This window comes from Myotis brandtii, unplaced genomic scaffold, assembly GCF_000412655.1.
Source record: "Myotis brandtii unplaced genomic scaffold, ASM41265v1 scaffold1733, whole genome shotgun sequence".
NCBI lineage: Eukaryota > Metazoa > Chordata > Mammalia > Chiroptera > Vespertilionidae > Myotis > Myotis brandtii.
The window spans coordinates 158394-181004 of NW_005356400.1; the positions used below are offsets into that span (position 1 = coordinate 158394).

The following is a 22611-nucleotide window of genomic DNA, read 5'->3' on the forward strand; positions in this document are numbered from 1 at the left end:
AATGGCCAGAGGACTCAGAGCTCCTGGAACAGCTGCAACAGGAAGCCCTAATTTTAAAATAAAGCGGATTTTACGAAACACACACAAGTCGTTTACAAACACCAACTTAAGCACCAAGGCTGCAGGACTTGGGGCTGCGCTCCACATGGTTCCTGAAAGGGAATTCGTGTAACACTGAGAAAAAGGGCTTGCTGACCGGGAGTCGTTACAGAAAAACAGCTGATTTCGGGGAAATCATTAACTATTACAACTAAAGTACATGCTATATTATGTTAACAAGTTAAACCATCGCGTTTCCACGGAAAAGCAAAGGAAGCATAGAGTGGAACACATTCGAGTCAAGACATGCGCGCCCTGGTTTACAGCGAGAAGCCACATCTAAAACCACCTTTCACTACGAGTGACTCACTTTACACAGGGCCGTCTTCATGAACTCACACCGGAAACCAAACCAGGCAGCACAGCTCATGAAACCAGCGGGTCGGGTCCCCCTTCTATGGATCAGCGACTTTCAACGGGGGGCTGTGAATGTGTCTACAACATGCAACACCTGACTAGGCAGCAACACTGACCATGTCCCTTTGACTGCCCAATGCAGCCACTGCCAATAGCTAATACAGCAGCAGCCACCAAGTGTGAAAGAAAATACCTATTGTTTTCATCATATTGGCAAAAAAATAGACTTTTTGGCGGCCACAGAATGTTAATCCTTAGTTTATGCCATGAGATGAAAGGGCTGAAAATCACTGCTATGAACAAATCGCCCTGAACAGTGTTTAATGTACACAAAGGGCCTGAAGGAAGTCTTACCACAATCTATTTGCCTTCATTCCACCACTACCATGCTCCCCAGGGGGAGGAACAAGCAACCGCCACGGTTTCAAACGGCCCGTCAGTGTTTCCTGTCCTTCACCACCCGTCTTCTACGTCCTTCTGACTTCTCGGTTCTACTTCCCAGTCTCTGCTGCTCTTTCTTCCTTAAAATACTTATTTCTTAGAGAATCTCCTTCTACCTCAGCATCTTTTATCCGCTTTTCAGAGGCCAATGAACAGGAATCCTTTATCCTTCCACACCAGCTTCTCAGTGACTATTAGTTCATAAAGATGTGAAGACATGGTCTTGTCCTCCTTCCCATGATTCAAAAAGAAATCCAACCTAAAGGAGTTAGTTTAGACAGACTGGGTAGACCTGGCCCTTAGCACTGTGGTCCCGCAGCTGCCGTTGTGTTTCTTCTTTTCTTTCCGGCCTTCTCGTGTATGTCACAGGGACGTGCTGTTACCTTTGGTTTCAGATACCTTATTCTTTTAGCCAAATTTTTATCTTTTCACTTTGGAAACTACTATGACCGCCCACTGCCAGTCTGAAGGGTTCTGTAAGATTCACCCTTTCTTAGCCTCTGGCTTTTGACTTGAAAATGCCCCCTTTCCAGCAGCTGCTGCTTGCCCTCTTGCCCCCTCTCGAGTTTGGCTCTGGCTGAGTTTATCTTACAACCTCTTGCCCACACCATGGTTTGGGATCTGCCCTTTTTTTATTTCTCCACTTTTCTTTGGATTTTACTTTTTGTCTTGGAAAATCTCTGTATACCAAAGTAGAGAGACCAGAATAATGAACTCATGTACCCATGACACTGACCTACACTTACTAACTCAGGGCCAATCTTGTGTCATCCGTGCGCCCAGTTTCACTTAAAAGCGAGTCCGAGAGAAGGACCTGAGGCTGAGCCCTTTGTGCCCAGCGTCTCCTCTCTGGACCCGCCAGCGGGCTCTTCCCAACCAGCGATGCCACCGCATCACTAACCGCGCACGTGGGAAGCACCACAGTCCTCAGGACAGACAGGCTATTGCCATGTACCGTTGAGCGGAAAGACCCCTTCACCTGATGCCCGTGTCAGTCTATAAGGAGCCATTCCGAACGCCTCACAGCAAAGGCGCTCTGAGCAGGGACCCTCCTCTGCCTGCAGCACCGTTTCCTGGATCTCCACGTGGCTGTGGCTGACGCACGTGGTCCCACTAACACTGGCACCAGCACACTTCACGGTGGGAACGACACTGTCCCATCATTGCTCGTCTCCCTGCCTCAACTGGCTGTTAGTAGAAACAGTCACCTGACACTTGTGTTAAGTTCCTTGGTATTAATGGGATCCAGTTGCCTTCTCTCTTTCTCTCTCTCTCTCACTCACTCACACTCACACACTCAGGAGAAAGAAATGCAGTATCAACTCTCAAATTCCCCTTTAACAATATAAATCTTTTTTTTTTTTTTTAGTCCACCAAAGCCACTTGACTGGCTCTTTTCTATAATAAAAAATTAAAATCAGGCCCTGACCGGTTTGGCTCAGTGGATAGAGCGTCAGCCTGCGGACTGAAGGGTCCCAGGTTCGATTCCAGTCAAGGGCATGTACCGTGGTTGCGGGCACATCCCCAGTAGGGGGTGTGCAGGAGGCAGCTGATGGGATGTTTCTCTCTCATCGATGTTTCTAACTCTCTATCCCTCTCCCTTCCTCTCTGTAAAAAGTCAATAAAATATATATATTTTTTAAAATTAAAATCAGTTTAATTCCTGGTTTCATTTTCAATTCTAAGTGATAACTCTCAGAATCTACTAAGCCAAAAAAACTTACCTGAAGAACTAGTTAGTTACCCAACTAAAAATCATCTTGCCCTGGCAGGTGTGGCTTGGTTGGTTGGAGTGTCAGTCATCCCGTGCACTAAAAGGTGTAGGGTTCGATCCCCAGTCTGGGCCTGTGAGGGAGGCAACCTATCCATGTTTTTCTCTTTCTAAAATCAATTAAAATTTTTTAATTAAAAAATCTCACCCTCGCCGGCTTGGCTCAGTGGATAGAGCATCGGCCAGTGAACTGAAGGGTCCCGGGTTCAGTTCTAGTCAAGGGCACATACTTCAGTTGCAGGCTTGATCCCTGGCCCTGGTCAGGGTGCACGTGGGAGGTAACCACTCGATGTGTAGCTCTCACATCGATGTATCGCTCTCTCTCTCCCCCTCCCTTCCACTCTAAAAAAAAAAAAATCAATGGAAAAATATCCTTGGGTGAGGATGAACAAAAAAACAAGTCTCACAAAGCTCCTAATCCTTAGCCTTTTCAGTACATCCCTGAAGCAGGACTGTCTTCTGTCTACTCCTCCCACTCAGCCACACCTGTGCACGTGGCCCCCAGTGAGAAGCTCTCTTGCTCCGCCCTTGTCTTCTTCCCCTCTCCCTGCCTCAGCCATTTACTCTTCCAACTTCCCAATCCTCCTAACACCCACCTCCAGACTCCGCCCGCTTCTCCGCCCCTCACGCGGTGCCTGCACAGCCACAGAGCTACCAGCCACCTGCCTGCTCCCGCGCAGGGCTTGCCTGAAGCCCAGGGGCTCTAGCTTCCTTCCACCGCCGCTCACACCCTGCAGTGCAGGCGAGGCTAGACCCAAGCCTCCATTCTGGCTCTGCTTTCATCTGAGCTTGTAAAGTAGTAAGAGCAACAATACGCGTGCGCACACCAATCCCACATTCTGGTAGCCAACATTAGCGGATTTCCTAGTCCAGCTGGTCGGCAAACACATTAGTCAACAGAGCCAAATATCAACAGTACAATGATTGAAGTTTCTTTTGAGAGCCAAATTTTTTAAACTTAAACTATATAGGTAGGTACATTGTTATTAACTTAATTAGGGTACTCCTAAGGCTTAGGAAGAGCCACACTCAAGGGGCCAAAGAGCCGCATGTGGCTCGCGAGCCGCAGTGTGTCAGCCTTTTGAAAAGTCTATTCCCAAGAGTTCCCTAAAAAGTACACTAGACTGAAGTCCTATCTCCTACTGTCAATCTCATGTTCAGCAAGGATCAGAAACTCCTAAATCAGTGATGGCGAACCTTTTGAGCTCGGCGTGTCAGCCTTTTGAAAAACCCTAACTTAACTCTGGTGCCGTGTCACATAAAGAAATTTTTTGATATTTGCAACCATAGTAAAACAAAAACTTGTATTTTTGATATTTATTTTATATATTTAAATGCCATTTAACAAAGAAAAATCAACCAAAAAAGTGAGTTCACGTGTCACCTCTGACACACGTGTCATAGGTTCGCCATCACTGTCCTAAATTCTTCAACCAATTTCCAAAGTCCTCTTCTTCCACCTCCCCCACTCTTCCCTTTCTTCAGAGACAGAGTGGCGAAAAGAACAGGGATTGTAAGGCCAATGACTGTTTCTGACTCCAGCTCTGTCCCTGAATGTGCGCGGCTCAATAAAAACCCCGCCAGTTCTCACGAGGATTATCACAATATCTCCATTTCCCAGACCCCAACATTCTCACTGTCCTCTGGATCCAGTCACTACAATGAATTCTAGAACTGAAGCCAGCCTGAAACCAACACTAGATGACAGGCACTGAGCACTCACTCACTATAGGCCAGGCCCTGCCCAGTTCATCAGAGGCACTAGCACACTGACCCTCACCACGGCCACAGCACCAGGGACCGCTGGCACCACGTCCGTTACAAATGTGGCGGCTGGGCCAGATCTTGGACTCAGGCGTCTGGGTGTGGAGTCCCTGCTGGAGGTAGTGACTGCGCATGTCCTCACTGCATTCATTGCCCTGGGCCTGTGGTACTCCTGAGCCCCACCCCCCTTTCCTCAGCACCCTGCCTCAGGGCAGGTGCTTTCTTCTCCTAGTACATCCTCTATCCATTATCACCTGAGATACATGCCTTGAGACTATCCTTATGGTAACTACTGAACTGAAGAGGCACTTCTCATTTTAATCCTATTTATTTCATCCCTTGATTCTTGGTGCTTTATTTTACCCATGATTTAAATGTGCACTGCTTCAAGTTCCAAGTCTTTAACTCTCTTCCTCTCTTATACTTGAGGAATCCAACACTAGACCATGAAATAATAAACAATCTGACATATTCCTATCAAATGAAGACCCTACAAAGTATAAAAAGAGCACTCAATAGTGGGAGGAATAGGCAGACTCATGTACCGCTCGTGTTAGTGTAAATTAATAGCGCCTTCTAAAGACATGTGCAGTAAGAATCTGAATCCTTGAACATTTTCCTTGACCCGTTAATTCTAATTCTAGGAATCCAGCTTAAAGAAACAGTTTGAGAGAGAACACAGTTATGTACAGGGTGTCTATCATACGCCACTTACAGTTAAAAAGTATGGAAGTATGTCCAACAAAGCTGCCCACTATCACACAATGCAGCTATTAAACTTTCATTTAAAAATTTTCTTAATGACACTTATACACAAAACTGCAAATAAGATGGTTTTAACTTTGTACAAAAGTTTGTATTTTCAGTAAAACTGTAACAGTGGTTATCTCTTATAAATTATCCAAATTACTAGAGGCTGCCATTATTTGATTTTTTAAAACTTGTCACTCACCTACTTCCAAAACTATTTTAGGGTACTTTGAGAATAAAAAGCCCAGTTATATTTAACTAGACGCAAAGCCATTAAAACAGGTAAATGATGAAGTCACGTAGTAAAGGAAGGTGAAGTCCCATGTTTTCACCACAGAACGCCTTCCTTCTTTTTCCTCAGGTGGAGAGAATAAACAAAAACATAATATATTAATGTATTCAACACAGAGCTGGAAGACACTACACAATTTATTAAGAACTGAGAAGCTTAACTCATATGCTTTCAATGCAAAAATGTAGGACACACTTGAAATGACAGGGAAAACAGTGATGAATTCCCTAGAAAAGAACCAGTGACTTCTAAGCAAATACAAACACTTGGGCCAAGGCGCAGAGCACCTTAGGGTCCAGGAAGTGGATGTTTGATATTAGCTAAGCTTTCTCGGTATTTTGCTGTTACACTGTTTCTTTAATGAGTTGCATGCGAATTTTTTAAGCTTCTCAGAAATTACGTGTAAACTCTTGACGTCATCTTCTCCTTTGTTTGATATTTTAAGAATCAAATTATGTATCTGCCAAGTCCCTAACAAAATGCCTAGGACCTACAAGATATTCAATAAATGTAATAATACAATTTCTACCGGTAAAGAACTTAAGAATCTATAGTAATAATTATAAACAAAAGTCATGTATCACTCATTGTTTCTCTCAACTTTACCTTTAAAAGCGGTACACTTGAAATAGTATTAATTTATAAGCTGAATTGAGGGAATAAAGGCTTAAACTAGATCCATAAAGTAACAGAGCTTGTCAGGAAAGAATGTTATCAAAACAAAGCATCTATTATCCTCAGGATGAACAGATGGCTTGTGCTGGATGGAGCAGAAAATTAGAACAAAGGGTCAGTTTTGTCTGAAGTCTCCAGAATTAATTTCAAATGTCAATTGCTTCTCTTGCATTAGGGTGCCTCTATTCAAGATGTATCATCACTTACATTACATTTTTACAAATGGTTAGTGCAATGTTACATATCCACAGTAAATAAATATCTATTTTCAAGAATTATTTCATTATAATACTTTTCCTTTTTTTAATTGATGGACATAAACTTAACTGTAAGAGCTTCTTTAAGACGCATAAATCTTGGTTCCATATGGATAGAAACTCTAAAGACAACCTTACAAATGTCAGAAATCAAGAATGTCCCAGGCACATCAAGTAAAAGGAAACTAAGATTTCATCTTAAGTGATGACTTCATTCATTTTACTTACAAAATAACATTTTCCTTATTTTTTCTTCATCTTGATTCCAACTCTATCAGCTGCAAATTTTTGCATTGTTTTTGTTAGGTAGGTCAAATCCATTGTCAAACAAGGTGAAGTCAAATAAATACCAAATAAATTTTATAGAAAGTTCTTTCCAGTGTAATTTTTTTAAAAGCGAGAGTATATAATACGTCCTCCTCCCATTCCATATTTTGTCTGCTAACATCTCACTGTTTCTATGCCGTGCTAATGAAAACAATCAGATTACCCCCCAAAACATGCACAAGGGGCCTGGACCTAGACTTAATTCTAGACAGCATGACATCAACTTTAAAGTGTAAAATTTTATGAAGAATTCAACAGTATTTCTCCATTAGAGCTTTTCTCCTTTTATTTGGGGAGAGCAGGTGAGGGTGTGAAAGACACCTGATATAATTTTGATATATCTTATGAAGAACACTAAGGTATTCATATGGCTTCTCACCCAAGAAAAGTAAAATGTAACACAATTTATTAAATTCTTAACGGGGGGGTGGGGGGGACTCACTGTACTTACTGGAGTTCAACAGGCACTTTCAAAGCCATTGGCAAATGGGGACAATGGTACAGACAATGGAAATCATACCTAAGAGGGATGTCTCCTTGGCAAACGCTGCGGCAATAGCTGGGTCCAGGGCAGGCTGTCCATCCCCAGACGGGAGGTCAGGTCGAGTATAATCCCTACTTTTGTCATTGTTGTATTTTACATTCAAATTCACAAGTTTGGAAAAATCAATCCTTAGAGTACAGCAAGCGTTATAAATGTTCTGACCATCTAGGGCCTGTAAGAGTGAACAAAGCACATGAGCAATGGTAAGGAGTGACAATCAGCAAAATGTCAGACTGACACCACACTGACAGCCTGCACGTAAGAGCGACCAGGAAGGGATCAAGCCTCTTCCTTCTTTCCTCGCTATGCCAGCTGAACAGGAACTAGTTTTCACAAGTACTATCTTCTTGAAAGAGAAGGTGCTGCTTAAATCTAAAATACAACCAATTAGGCACATGTACGAATACTTCTAATTTTAAAAATCTGCAAAAAATTAACAAGGGTCACAAACAGTCCTGCCAGAGCAGTGCCCCAACGGCCTGCAGCCACGATGCCCGTGTGACACCCACACTTGCTGCGGGCGGCAGTGCTTTGGTTTTATGAGGTCACTTCTGCTGATGCCACATTGAAGGGCTCAATCCAAGTAACTGTCACTGTGACGCATCTGGCAAGTCCCATGAAATGGGCAAAACACGTTCCCTTCCTTGAGGTGCGCAACCTGCATCAGAACAGCCTGTGGATGCAGCAAATCCCGCGCGGCGTGCCCAAGGGCGTGCGGAGGAGTGCGGGCTGCACAGCTGGAGGCCTGCTCTCCCTCCTTTAATTCCCTCAGTCTGACTATTTGATTGCCATGTGGTTGACTAAGGAAATGAGTGAAGCAGACGTAGGAATAGCCAGGAGTGTCCTGTTATGGACAGCTCGATGGCTACTTAAGTACACAAGGTTTGTCATTCATTCAACGACTCCCACTCTGAAAAGGACGCCTCTTCCCTTCATATACAAGATTGAGTTTATGTGAATATATTTACCAAGCTTAAACTAACCTAAAAAATAATTCAACACGTTGACCCATTTCAATACAATACTGGTGAAAACCCACTTAAAGGGACTACCCACACGTGCCTGCGCACCCACACGGATTCTAACCACATCTGAGTGGGCAGGCACCTATCCTGAGCTCTCGGCCAGCGTCATGTCAGTGTAGGGCGTGCTGTGCTGCACAGGCAAACCAGGCCCGAGGGGAGCGTGCCTCTGCTCCTGCGGCTCCCCACGGGAACGCACGGTTTTGATTCAAGACTGGCCTGCAGCACAGCAGCCTCGGCGGAGACTTGGGCGACGCCCGCAGTGCCCTGCCCCGACCTGCCTCACCCCTCCACCAGTCATCTCTTTTTCTGAGTCGTTATTCTCTTAGACAGCAAAATTCTGCATTTACTGGCAGTGTTCAAAAACCCCCAACCAACCAAACCCAGCGTACAGGGCTCCCAACCCAAAGATGGCTCACAGAACACTGCGCTCTCCCCCCCAAACCGGAAGGTACACTGCCTGCTACATGGATTCGTGCTCGAGAGAGAGGCTTTCATCTCCTTCTCACCTGAAAAATTATCGGAGTCTCTTCCCAACCCTGGTTCCTTGCCTGTTAATTTTATGTGACCTCTAGTGTTTAACAAGCATGGAAGCACAGCAACTAAATGAGCAAGGTTAGAACCAACCCTGTATACACTGGGATGCACACGGAGGGCTGAGGCGGACGAGAGCTGTGGCGCCATCAGGTGTGGGGAAGCTGTGACAGGCGGAGCGAGTCCCAGAACCCACATCAGTGCCAGTTCTACGAATGCAGCAGAGAACACAGCAGACGTGGGACCCATCACCACCCCACAGACGCAGTCTGCGCCACCTGTAACGCTGCACGCACGGCGCAGCTGAGCTACATCAGCATTAACAGGGCTAAACGTGCAAGTGTGTATCTGCCTAGGAAAAAGATCACATCTCAAAACAGCTCTACACTTACTAGTTTTGCTTGTTGAGCATTTACTGGATCGCCATATTGGAGGAGAGCTTGAAACTGGTTGTTTTTTGTAAATGTGATTATCTTCAATACAGCACCAAACTTAGTAAATATCTGGTAAAACATCAAAAGGAAAACATTATCTACTATCTTATGACTTCTCCAATCTATTGGCTGACATGCGAATTCAGACACACGTACCTGGTGAAGCACGTCCAGGGTCACGGGGTAGTACATGTTGTCGATGATGATTCTGAGCACCGGGCTCTGGGCGGGGGTCACAGCGCTCTCGCTCACGGCGGTGCCGCTGAGAGGCGTGTTTGCCGTCTGCACGGCCGTCACGGCCTGGAGAACAGCTTGGGCACGCTGCAAGGCAAAGACCAGGACTTTGCAAGCACACGCAGTATTTTCACTAACATTTTGCTACATGTTACACTATCAGCTCATTTCTTTTCTAAAATACATATAAATAAAATTTAACACTCAAATGAGCCTTTTGCGCCAGGCATTGTGTTAATTCAAATAGTCTAGCATTTACTTCAAAATAATCATCTAGCATTGGGACCAATGCTGAACAAGCCAAGATAGGCAATGTGGTTTACTCCCAAAGAACATTAAGATGGAAGTGTTAGAGAACAATAACATTTCAATCTAACAGTATTCACTCTATAAAAAGGCAAATGGCAGACCTCAAAAAGGATTACTCTACTAGCCAAAAGATTTCCCATAGTCTTATTTCTAATACAATCTTAAAATAAGAATATTCACAATACAATTTAAGTCTTTTTTCATACTAGTGTAACATCTGACATCAAAGTTTTTAGAAAACTGTTGTGCACTTTAGTTTAAAACCATTAGATTTTCAGGAACACTTCAAGATAAAATATGAAAGACATTTCCCATATAATGTTATGGTATTTAATACACTATTATTTTATGTTTGACTAATAAGACATTGCTAATAAACCATGACACTGAATACTGTAACAAACATCTTGATTTCTGAGATTTTAAAATGTGAAAAAATATATATACATACAGAATTGAAGTACAGTATTTTTTGGAAATCTGTCAACTAAATCATATGTTAAATGCTCCAAAATGACTACCTTTACTACAACTATTATGCTATTCCTATTATTACTATGACAGATTCACTGATAAGAGAATTTCTTTCTACCTTATCTGGGGTCAAAAAATCATTATTAAGGAAATAATTGTTAAATGTAACAATGAAATACTCTACATTGCTTCACCGTTTAAAAAGCTGTACTGGCAGATGAGAAGGAATATAGAAGGGAACAGTGATGAGGAAAAGGAGAACACAAAAGAAAACATTAAGAGAATAGACAAGAGTCAGTGCTAGCTTTGGAGGTATATCAATTAAAATCAGAATAGAGATTAGCATGGCCGCTTTGCAAAGATGACATACAAATTCGTAGAGTGTTCCTTTTTTTTCCTTGAGATGTTAGCTACACTATGGTGGTAATCACTGCACAATATATACATGTATCAAATCACCTTGTTATATGTCAATTACATCTCAATAAAGCTGAAGGAGAGAAATGTCCATTTCACTGAAATACTACATAACCAAGGATTATGTATAGCTTTAAAATGCTGATTAAGTGAACCTATAAATGTGTTAGCTAAAGAGACTAACTGAAATACAAATTATAAAAAGTCCAACAACCAAAGGCATTTAACTGATAAAATCCAAGCAGTAGAGTTGTGTAAATAGCTAGCAGTCCTACCGCATAAACAGTTTCTATATAAAATTTTAACTTGTAACAAGAATATTTTGACCAGGTCCTTAAAAACATTGAAAAAATACTATTTAACTAATTTACACAGTACTAATTTAAAATATGAAGAGATCAACATACTTTTTTTTGTAAATAAACATAATATTTAAGAACATACTGCAAGAAAATGTCATAAAAAAAATAACGATGCCCACGGAAACAGCTTCAGAATGGTTAAAAACTGTATTTTCTGTTAATATGCGATTCCTACTATGCTGTCGGCCATTTCATTCATGTGCCTACACACACTCACTTGGTTCAGGGTGTTGTCTGTTTTCAGTTCCTTGTGGTTCGAGTACTGGATGTAAATGGGCTGGTTGCGAAGGTGAGGGGTCACAGCAGAATAGTAATTCACCATGGTAACAGCAGCTTCCTCTGTCGCTAGTTCCAAAAATGCCTAAAGATTTAAATGCAAAAATATTTCATGCTATGAATTAAATTCAAATAAGCTTTAATATCTGTCTAATCTATTCAGCTAATAAGAAAATCAGTAACTAGAATATAACCTTTCCAGTGACTTTAGCTGCTCTCATAAGCAGAAGTGGAAATCCTCTCCTGAAGGTTAGGCACACAAAACTCTGTGTACACGGTACTTCCATCTTCCACCTGATTTCCGAAACTTCACAAATGTACTTACTTCCCCAATAAACGCTAGAGAAGCCCTAACCGGTTTGGCTCAGTGGATAGAGCGTCGGCCTGCGGACCAAAGGGTTCCGAGTTCGATTCCAGTCAAGTGCATGTATCTTGGTTGCAGACTCCTCCCCAGCCCGGGCCCTGGTCAGGGCGTGTGCAGGAGGCAACCAATAGATGTGTCTCTCTCACATCAATGTTTCTGTCTGTCTTTCCCTTTCTCTTCCACTCTCCCTAAAAATCAGTGGAAAAATATCCTCGAGTGAGGATAAACAAAAAATATAAAATGAAATGAAATAAAAACTAGAGAAAAATAAAGCTAAGTTTTTTCTAGCATCAGGATTTTACCACTCCTAACCTAGAGAATAAAAGAGATCTCAAAGTCATTTTTAAAGCAGTATGATTTAAGAGACAAAAGAAAGTTAAAAATTAAATGTCAGCTTATTAGTAGTAGCATTAATATTTAAGGGAATGTTAAATTTCATAAGTGCTTCTAAATGGTATTAGAATTTTAAAACAAAATGATTTTTAATATACCTGGACCCTACTGCAACGGGCACGTCTACTCAGTGAATATCTAGGATTAATGACTATTTTCTTCTAATGCTATCAGGTAGGTATTTCCAGGGAATAAGCTTAAAGCCAAGATACGACTAGTGCCCCTTACTGCCAACATTACAAAGGGCAGAGATACAAGAAAGTCCTCCATCTGTGTTTCCACAATCTCACTGTAACGAGTGCTCAATCTGTCTGAGTGCACGCACGCCAGGTGCTCCTTTCGCCCTGGGCGTGAGTTCCCTGAGCACCCCCACCAGGAAGAGCCCCGCTTCTGCTCCGCCCTCTGCCCTCCCTCGATCAGGAGAAAGGCTGGCGCACACCTGCGGACTGGTTGGGCGGCCAGCTGTAGGCTCTGAAAGGCGTACCTGGTTTTTCCCTTTCAGCATAAGGATGTTGGTCACCTTCCCAAAAGGTAAGCCGAGAGCAATGACCTCGGTTTCTGTCACCTCACCAGGCAGTTTTCGAATATGAAGAACACGAGAAGGAGCCCCATCCATTTTATCTTCTCCTTTAAACTTTTTACTGTCATTACCATTGGCTGAAAGACATTAGACAATAGTCTTCATATTAATTTTCCTTATCTGCATTAAAAAATACAAAGCAATGTTTATGAAAGAACCTAAAAACACAGCGGAGTATACTGGAATAATTCCTAAAAATTCAAAAACTGGGGTTTCAAAGAAACAGAGAGAATCCTATCTACCAATTAATTAAGATTGCTACTAGGTAAATGTTTCTAAACAGTATATGTAAAAAATAGTGATAATGTAAGCTCATAAACAGATTGTCCAATGGCTAAAGAACATAATTATCTTGCAATTTAATTATATTACAGACTAACAGAAATTTTTTAAAATGTAAAAATTTGAGTTGGCAAATATTAGGAAAAATATAATTTCACCTGAAAATTATAAATTGTTCAATTTGGGAAATATCATATTCCACAGGGGGATCAAAGAAAGCAATGCTGTAAAAATAATTATGTAGTCAGTCCACATGGTGCTTACCTCCCATGAGCCTCTGCTAACTTAATATTACCACCTGATCTCCCTCAATATCTTATCGCTGTCAACATCTATATACTATACATCATTCATGGACTTGACTGCCTTATCACTGAGCTAAGAAAAATGAATGCTCACACTCTACATTCCTGTATGGGAAAACAGAAATCCTAAAGAGTTAACCAGAAGCGAAGATATATAACAGACGGTACTTCCGTTATCCTGCTAGCTCTTTCGTTAACTCCAACAGCCAGTACACATTTTACTAGGTTTACTGTAAAATCTGCTGTCACTTGCATTTCCAAGTAGTTGCATAGCCTAGCTGTCTGAGTGCCTAATGCACGAGGTGGAAAACACAGAAGGCTAAGTTAGAGGAAGGCAGGTTTGGAAGAGGACATGTTGCCTAGAACCCCCCACAAACATTCAAACTGTGACACCATGTACTGGACACGTTAAGCATTATAAAAAGAAATGACATCAAAATTGTCTGCATATAAAAATTAAAATAAAAATCTCAGAGTTCTGAGTAACATGTACTAGAATTTGAGATGATTTCAGTTTCAGAATAAGGCCAAACGTCACACTTTTAACGGTAATAAATCCTGCTATTATGAAATAACAACATGCAGCACTGGCAGAAATATGTCTCCCCAACTGAAAGGAATATTCCACTTCCACAGCCTGAAGAAATGACTCAAGAGAGAGCAATTTGACAATTGTCAAGCCTCTGCCCAACAACCAAATAGTTACAAATGTCTCTCAATAAAATCCAATTCCAGGACTAGCTGGAGCTAGCTGTACTTTGAAATGTTTCACTTTTATTTCTGAAAAAACTAATTTGTTACAAAATGAGTTAACATTAACTTTTCTCACTTCTAAAATTATTTTATTTTCCGACGTAAAGAAATCAGTAGAAAAGCTTCTGGACAGAGAAAGGCTGTTGAGATAGACTCGTTGGAAACAGAATCTATAGTAACGTGAGTCAGGAGAAACATCCTGTTCAAGCTGAAATGTAAGAATGAAAACCTGCTCTGCATCTGCTAACCATAGAAGGCTCCCTATAATCCTGTCTGTGGAAGTGCTGTTGAGACAGCTGAACAATGGTGTATTTTTCCAGGCGAGCATAATCACTAGCTTTTAAAGGTTTCTTTAAGTTCTTAAAAGCAACAGTATTCAAATTTGGGCCTGTTAGAACATACACAGACGCTCATCTTTCTATGTTAGAAAAAAAAAATCTTAAAGCTCGATGTTCTCTGTGCATAAAGGTAAAGGAAGTTAGTTTTCCTTAACTCCAGGGAAAACGTGCATGTAATTTTCTCATGTTAAACAAGGCTTTAAGGGATTCACTCCATCACGAGAGATGGGTTCATTCTTTATAGCAGCGGTCGCCAACCCCTCGGACCTCACGGACCACCAGTGGTCGGCAACCGCTGCTTTAGAAAGTGCATTAAGTATCATTCCTTGGCATAATTTAAAAAAGGAGTACAGCAACAGATTATTCTTTCTTTTCAACCAAAAACCAATCTCCCTTTCCACTTCATCCCTTTGTTAATGGGGCTCTATCACCCACTGACCCAGTGATTCTAACATTAATATGTATCTCTCCCAAACCAGTGTACTTCTCAATAACTCAGATGTTCTGACTTCTTTATACAGTTTCCTCCATATTCTGAGACCCTAACATCTCTAGAGTAGTGTAGTTTTTAAGTGTCTTCCCTATGTATAGTATAGCAGTCAGCCCCTCTACCCCTACCTACAAAATAGCAAATGGAACAAAAATCTTTTCTAAAATGTAAATCGGGTCAAGTCCAAGCTCCTTAGTACTTTACGACAGATCAGATCCTGTATCTAGCCCACTGCCTACAAGGACCCGCTGTCAGCCCTTCGCCTACTTTACATTCCAGCAAGACAAGGCTATGAGTAGCTGACGGTTCCCAGAGGTAGTCTATTTCCAATACATTTTGAATTTGTTTTACAACTTTGTTAATTGATATAGAACACGTCCATCACCACAGAAAATCCCCCGTTCTTCCTTTCTGTTATCCCCACTACCCATAGGCAACTATTGTTTAGGTTTCTTTACTAAAAATCAATTATGTTCTTTGCCTTTATAGAAAAGGAATCATACAATATGTACTCTTTTCTGTCTGGCTCCTTTTGCTTCCTATAATGTTTACTAATATTCACTCACATTGTTGCATTAGTATGAAGTCTTGATTCCCATCTGTTAGGTATTGTCAGTTACAGTAGCTTCATAAAGTTAATTAGGGGGTATCCCCTCCTCTATTTTCTAAAGAAGTATATTTAAGATGATTATTTCTTACTTTGAAGTTCATAAAATTCAACAGTGAAGCCACCTATACTTCCGTGGAAAGATTAAAAATTCAGTTATGATACAGAATTAATCTATACCCGTGGTCGGCAAACCGCGGCTCGCAGCCACATGCGGCTCTTTGGCCCCTTGAGTGTGGCTCTTCCACAAAATACCACGTGCAGGCGCACACATACAGTGCGATTGAAACTTCGTGGCCCATGCGCAGAAATCGGTATTTTGTGGAAGAGCCACACTCAAGGGGCCAAAGAGCAGCATGTGGCTTGCGAGCTGTGGTTGGCCAAGCCGCAGTTTGCCGACCACTGATCTATACCTATTATGAAATGGCAGATTATGTCAGTTTTGGTAAATCAGAGTTTAAAGGAATTTGTCTCATCTAACTTGTTTATTGGCATTACCAGTGTTTATAATCTGTTCCTTCTACACTGTGTGGGATCTGTAGTAACATCTTCACGTTCATTCCCAATATTGGCAATTTATGCTTTCTTCCATTTCTTGAAAAAAACTGTAAACCTTTTTTCCCCCCTAATATGGTTCTTTTCTAATATAGGTAGACAGGTATCTATTAAGAGGTATAGACCTATTTTTTCGCCCTGTGCACTTCTTGGGCTGCATCCAACAAATTTTGGTACATTATGTTTTCATTTTCATTCAGTCAGAAATATGCCTTTAAAACTTCTTTGATTCATGTGCTCTTAGAATTGTGTAAATTTATAAATATTTGGTAACTTCCTAGATTTCTTAATGTTTTTAATTTCTATTAAATTCCCCTATAATCAGGTACTATATGAGCTTTCAAATATTTCAAATTTATTGAGAATTACTTTATGTTAACATTTATGGCCTATCATGGTGAATATCCTATGTATATTTGAAAACTTATCCTATAATAAAAGCCTAATATGCTAAGTGTCCGGTCTTCTGGCTGGCTATTCAAAGCATAATATGCTAATGATATACTAAGGACACTCAACCACTCGCTATGATGTGCACTGACCACCAGGGGGCAGATGCTCTGACCAGTAGGTTAGCTTGCTGCTGTGGTCTGGCCGATCGGGACTGAGCGAGACAGGCTGGACATGCCCTGGAGCCCTCCTGCGGTCCCTCCCCCCTGGCCAACCTCCCGCATCCCTCCCCAGCCCTGATCATGCACCGGTGGGGTCCCTCGGTCTGGTCTGTGCCCTCTCTCAATCCAGGCTGAGAGGACTCCCCCCATCCCCGAGTGCACGAATTTCGTGCACCGGGCCTCTAGTACCATATAAACAGAAAAGGTTTTTTGTGTGGACAAATTCAGCTTCACAACACTAGGACTATATTGGGTAAATACTTAATTGTAATTTTTACTTAACTAAATGGTCAGGAATGTGTTTGTGTGCACTGAGGTAGAGGCCAACCTCAGAGATAATCGCAGTAAGGCAAGAATCGCATAGGTGACTCACAATTTCTTTTGCTGGTGTAAGGTCTTGCCTTCAATTTGTAAAAAATGTAACATCTGTGAAGTGCAATAAAATCAGGCCTGCCTGTATATTACAAGCAACCACTACCTGAAGGAAATCAGTATGTGTGCAGTCTTTCACAATCCTTTTACTGCCAACACATTTAATTCCTCAAACAATTCAGGAAAGTTTTAGAAAAAAGGAACTTTGGTCTTCAGTAAAAAATGTTAAAATGTAGGGTTATAAGGCAAACTAAATCAATCACCATCATCATCAGATTAAAATTTTGGTCTCAGCCATAAAAGTAAGGTATAAAAATTAGTCTACATTTGTTTACAGACAAAAGCCCACAGTGTTGTTTCAGACATATACAATTTTTTTAAATCCTAACTATAAAAGTAAATTATTTTAAATTTCCAAGTAGATAATATAACAAACATCAATTCAAAGAATTAAAATATTGTTACAGCAAAGAAAAAAAGTTGAAAGCATAGAATAAATACAACTATGTAGTTGAAATTTTGGGTTTTATCTATAGTTTGGGCTTTATGAACTAGAGAATTAAAAATACTTTATGACACACAAAACACAAAAGCTAAAAACAGAAGTATAGAATGGGTGAGAATTAGGAAACTTGTAACATGAACAAAAAATATATAATATTTTTGTGATTTAAAAAAGCAATCAGTTACCTGCCCTCAGAAGTCACCATCTTCAGATTTCCTCACTTAACACATATATACCCTAATAAAATGTCCTCTAAAATGTCAACAGAAAGCATTTAAAAAGTCTATTCTGATAAAAACAGACTAAATTTTAGTTTTAATATCCTGCTCTATAAAATGGCAAAAATGACTGTTAAAGAGAGTTAAGACTTACCTGTAACCACCATGCTGCTCATATTAGAGTTTGGACTACTGAGAACACTACCTGAGAGTAGTTCGTCAGATCCTCTCTATAAAAACAAAAAGCAACATAAGACATCTTTAAATTTAGAAATACTAATCTGAAATTTCTTCACGTATCTTTAACTCTTCAAATAGCCACTAACAAAGTGTCAGGTGCTAACACTACGGGAACAGTCAAAAACTTTAGTCCCTAAAATAAAAACTTGACGCAAGTAAGGCTCTTGCTCCCTTTCCCACAAAGCCAAGAGTTTCTTTTTCTCCCTTTCATCCAAGTCCAAAGACAATAGGAAAAATGACTGGTTCCCTAATCAAAAGCTTCGGAGAACTACGCCAATTTTTTTATAAACCACCTACTGCTACAGCAAGCTGGACTTTTTCACAAATACTCTATGAATCCTCCGACCCCACAGCACTTTATTCACCCAGAACAACTCAGGTCTTTAGAAAATGAGAACTTCATCCTGTAGAGCTGGACAGCTTATCATCATTATTAAAATTAATTATGCATATATTTCAGTAGCTAAAACACCGAAAGCAAAATCCACAGAATGAGAAATTTATTTCTGCCTATATAAGCAGAAACTGAGTCATGTCTTCAAATCGTTTAGAGCAAGCATGTCAAACTTGTGACCCACAACAAATATTTTTGCAGCCCAGCCAATGTAATGGTATATGAGAAACGTTTTAATAAAAATTTTGTGACTTAATTTTTATAATATCCTGTTATACATAATTAATAACGAACTACAACGTTTGCTAATGACTGATTACTATAATCATGTTGCATTCATTTCCCTTACACGCCTTACTCGCAGGCACACCATTTCTCCCCACTAATACTAGCAGCGAATATTTTAGCAGCCGATGGCCACGTCATTAGTCTTGGACTGACTTGTGTGGTGTGCGCAATAGGAAATATTTCACTTTTGGAGAACAAGAAAAATAGGATTATTTGCATGATGCTTATTAATTTGTGCAGTTATTCAGTGTCTGCTAAGTTAATGTTCAAGAAAAAAATATTAATTTTTATTAAAATGTTCTATTATTTTATGTTAACAATTACTCATTTATTTCAGCCATTTGTATTCAGCATGTCTCTATCAAAATAAACCTACGTTTCTATGAAAATTGAAGCTTTTGTTTTTTTGCGGCCCACATAAACTTAAACCTTGTTTATTTGACCTGTGTTAGCCTTTGAGTTTGACATGCTTGCTTTAGAGAAAAGGTTATAAATTCACATGTTCTCAGAAATGCAGTTGTTCAAATAAACCATGTTGATTTAGCTATTTTAAAAATGTGCATTTATAAAAAATATGTGAATAGATTAGCATTAAAATAGCTAAACCAACTGTTTTGCCCATTTTAAGTAGGTATATATTTACATACATGGGTATTATTATTTCAAATCACTAAATCAACAGAAACTGATTTAAACCACGAGTACAAAGAAGTTCAATGCAACTATCAAAATGAAAAAAAAGGTATGAAGGACATATCAAAGCATTTCAGAAAATCCAAAACAATACAAATTAATCAAAACTTTATGCTAATTTGTGTTCAAACTCATAAGTTGCGTTATAACAAATATCAAAATCGTAAAGAAATAATCATCTCCCTAATTGCTTTACAAGCTCAGAGAAATAAAAGCATAACAAAAATGAAAACATTATCTTGAGCCTGGTTAACACCATTTACACATCATTATAATTTCTCATCAAGGTATGGAAGAGTCAACATGGCATCGTTTTATATGATGGAAATGATGAACACAAGCAGACACCTCAAGCATCATCATAACCAAGGTCATCTAGACTCTCCAAGTGTGGCCCCTAGACAACAATTAGACCTGGAACCGTGTCAGCAATCCATGCTCTCACGTCCACCCTGGACCTACTGAATGAAAACTGAGGTGGGACCCGGAGTTCCAGCGAGCCCTCCAAGTGCTTCTGACGCATGCTCAAACTGAACAACCTCCATGTTAAATGTTCACTAGTTTTCTTTTTTTTAGAAGTTTTAGGTTTACAATAAAATGGAAAGGAACAGGTTTCCCATAAAACCCCTAACTCCACACATGCACAGCTTCCTCCATTACAATACCCCCTACTAGAGTGGTTTATTATGAAGATGAACCTACACTGAAACATCACAATTACTCAAAGTCCATAGCAAATGGGCTCCCATAAAAACCTGGGCTCTGCTTATCTATCCCACCTCCAACCCCTGGCAATCACTGACCTTTTTATTGTCTCAGAAAGTCATATGGTTGGAATCATATACTATGTAGCCTTCTCAAATTGATTTCTTCCACTTAGTAATATGCACTTAAGGCAGTGGTTCTCAACCTTCTGGCCCTTTAAATACAGATCCTCATGTTGTGACCCAACCATAAAATTATTTTCGTTGCTACTTCATAACTGTAATGTTGCTGTTATGAATCGTCATGTAAATATCTGATATGCAGGATGGTCTTAGGCGACCCCTGTGAAAGGGTCGTTCGACCGCCAAAGGGGTCGCGACCCACAGGTTGAGAACCGCTGATTCCCCGTACCTTTTTGATGGCTTGGCAGTTCATTTTATTTGAATGCTGAAAAATATTCCATTGTCTGGATGCACCTATTTATTTGTCCATTCACTTACTGAGGGGCTTCTTGATTCCTTCAAGTTTTTGGCAATTAAGAACAAAGCTGCTATAAGCAGCCATATGCAGATTTCACGTGTAAGTTTTCAACTCCTTTGATGGACACATGGTAAAAGTTTGTTTAGTTTTGTAAGAACTGCCAGACTGTTTTGTAGTGGCTGAACCATCTTCCATTCCCACTGGGGATGCATGTGCATTCCGGTTGCTCCCCATCTCACCAGCATTTACGGTGGCCAGTGTTCCACAATTTGGCTGTTCTGATAGGTTGTGTAGCAGTATCACATTGTTGCTTTACAGTTTGCACTCCCTGATGACATAATAAGGAACATCTTTACATATGCTTATTTGCCATCTGTATGTCTTCTTTGCTGAGGTGTCTGTTAAGGTCTTTGGCCCATTTTAAAAACAGGTTGTTTTCTTATTGAGTTTAAGAGTTGTTGTTTTTTTATATTTTGGATCTCTCCGAGTCTGGCTTATCTTCTAATTCTCTTGATACTGTCTTTCACATAACAGAACTTTTTTATTTTAATGAAATCCAACTTTTCAATGATCTCTTCATGGATTGTGTCTTTGGTGTTGTATCTAAAAGGCATCATCATAACCAAGGTCATCTAGACTTTCTCCTATGTTATCTTGTAAGAGTTTTCTAATATTGTGTTTTACATTTAGGTCTAAGATACATTTTGAGTCAATTCTTATGATGGGTGTAACGTGTGTGTGTATTTGCATTGTTTTGCATGTGATGTCGTTGTTCCAGCACCGTTTGCTGAAGAGACTGTCTTCGCTCTCCACTGTCAGAGATAAGCGGATGGTATTGATGGGGGCTCTATTCTGGGCTCTCCGTTCTGTCCCATTTGATCTATTGTCCACTCTTTAATCCAAACCACACTGTCTCCATTCCTGTAGCTTCAGAGTAAGCTGGGTAGCATCAGTCCTCCAACTGTGTTTTTCTTCAATACTGTGCTGGCTATTCTGGGCCTTTTGCCTCCACATAAACTTTAGAATCACTTTGTTATCCACAAAATAAATGGTTGGAATTTTTATGAAATGTATAGATCAAGCTGGGAAGAACTGACATCTCAACAATACTGAGTCTTCCTATCCATGAACATGGAATACCTATCCATTTACTTGATTCTTTGGTTTCATGCATCAGTTCTGCAGTTCTATGTATATCTTGTTAGATTTTTTAACTAAAAGTATTTCAATATTTTGAGACTAATGTAAATGGTATTTTGTTTTTAATTTCAAATTGAACTTGTTCATTATTGATATGCAGGACAGCAATTGGCCTTTGCATATTAATTTTATATCCTGCAACCTTGCAATAATTGTTTATTAGTTTGAGGAGATTTTGAATTTTCTATAGTTTCTCAAGTCATCTGTGAATGACAGTTTTATACCTTTCTTCTCAATATGCATACTGGTTACTTCTTTTTATTGCCTTATTCAGCAGTGGTCGGCAAACTGCGGCTCGCGAGCCAAATGCGGCTCTTTGGCCCCTTGAGTGTGGCTCTTCCACAAAATACCAACTTCTGCGCATGGGCCACGAAGTTTCAATCGCACTGTACGTGCGCACCCGCACGTGATATTTTGTGGAAGAGCCACGCTCAAGGGGCCAAAGAGCCGCATGTGGCTCGCGAGCCGCAGTTTGCTGGCCACTGCCTTATTGCATTGGCAAGGACTTCCAGGATGTTGAAAACCAGTGGTGAGAAGGCACATCCTTGCCATGTATATGATCTTAGTGACAAAACTTGAGTTTCTAAGTATGAGCTTAGCTATAGCTTTTTTGATGTCCTTTATCAAGTTGAGGAAATTCCCCTCTATTCCTAGTTTACTGTGAGTTTTTATCATAAATGGGTGTTCGGTTCTGTCAAATGCTTTTTCTCCTTCTAGTGATGCAATCATGAGGTTTTTCTTTTTTTAGAGTCTGTTGATGTGATAGATTAATAACTATTTTTATGACAAGTATGGCATTAGGTAAATAAAAAAAAGTAAGGGCTCTGTAATCCAGCTTCCACCTCCTCTGTAACTGGTAAACTACTGAACTATTCTCAGCCTTAGCTTTCTCATTTGTA

At 40.3% G+C, this 22611-nt stretch overlaps 1 protein-coding gene across 1 annotated transcript in view; it reads right to left on the reverse strand.

The window, feature by feature from the left end:
* The window catches only part of PTBP2 (polypyrimidine tract binding protein 2), a 23644-nt gene extending 5680 nt beyond the window's left edge, over positions 1–17964 (reverse strand). Inside the window, exons 1-7 of the mRNA XM_014537140.1 lie at positions 17867–17964; positions 12581–12753; positions 11281–11424; positions 9424–9588; positions 9226–9336; positions 7254–7449; positions 2–32 (exon numbers count right to left, since the gene is read on the reverse strand). Of these exons, the coding sequence (XP_014392626.1) occupies positions 2–32; positions 7254–7449; positions 9226–9336; positions 9424–9588; positions 11281–11424; positions 12581–12753; positions 17867–17888 (842 nt within the window). The 5' untranslated portion in view covers positions 17889–17964. The remainder of the gene's footprint in view (position 1; positions 33–7253; positions 7450–9225; positions 9337–9423; positions 9589–11280; positions 11425–12580; positions 12754–17866) is intronic.
* Positions 17965–22611: the final 4647 nt, after the last annotated feature.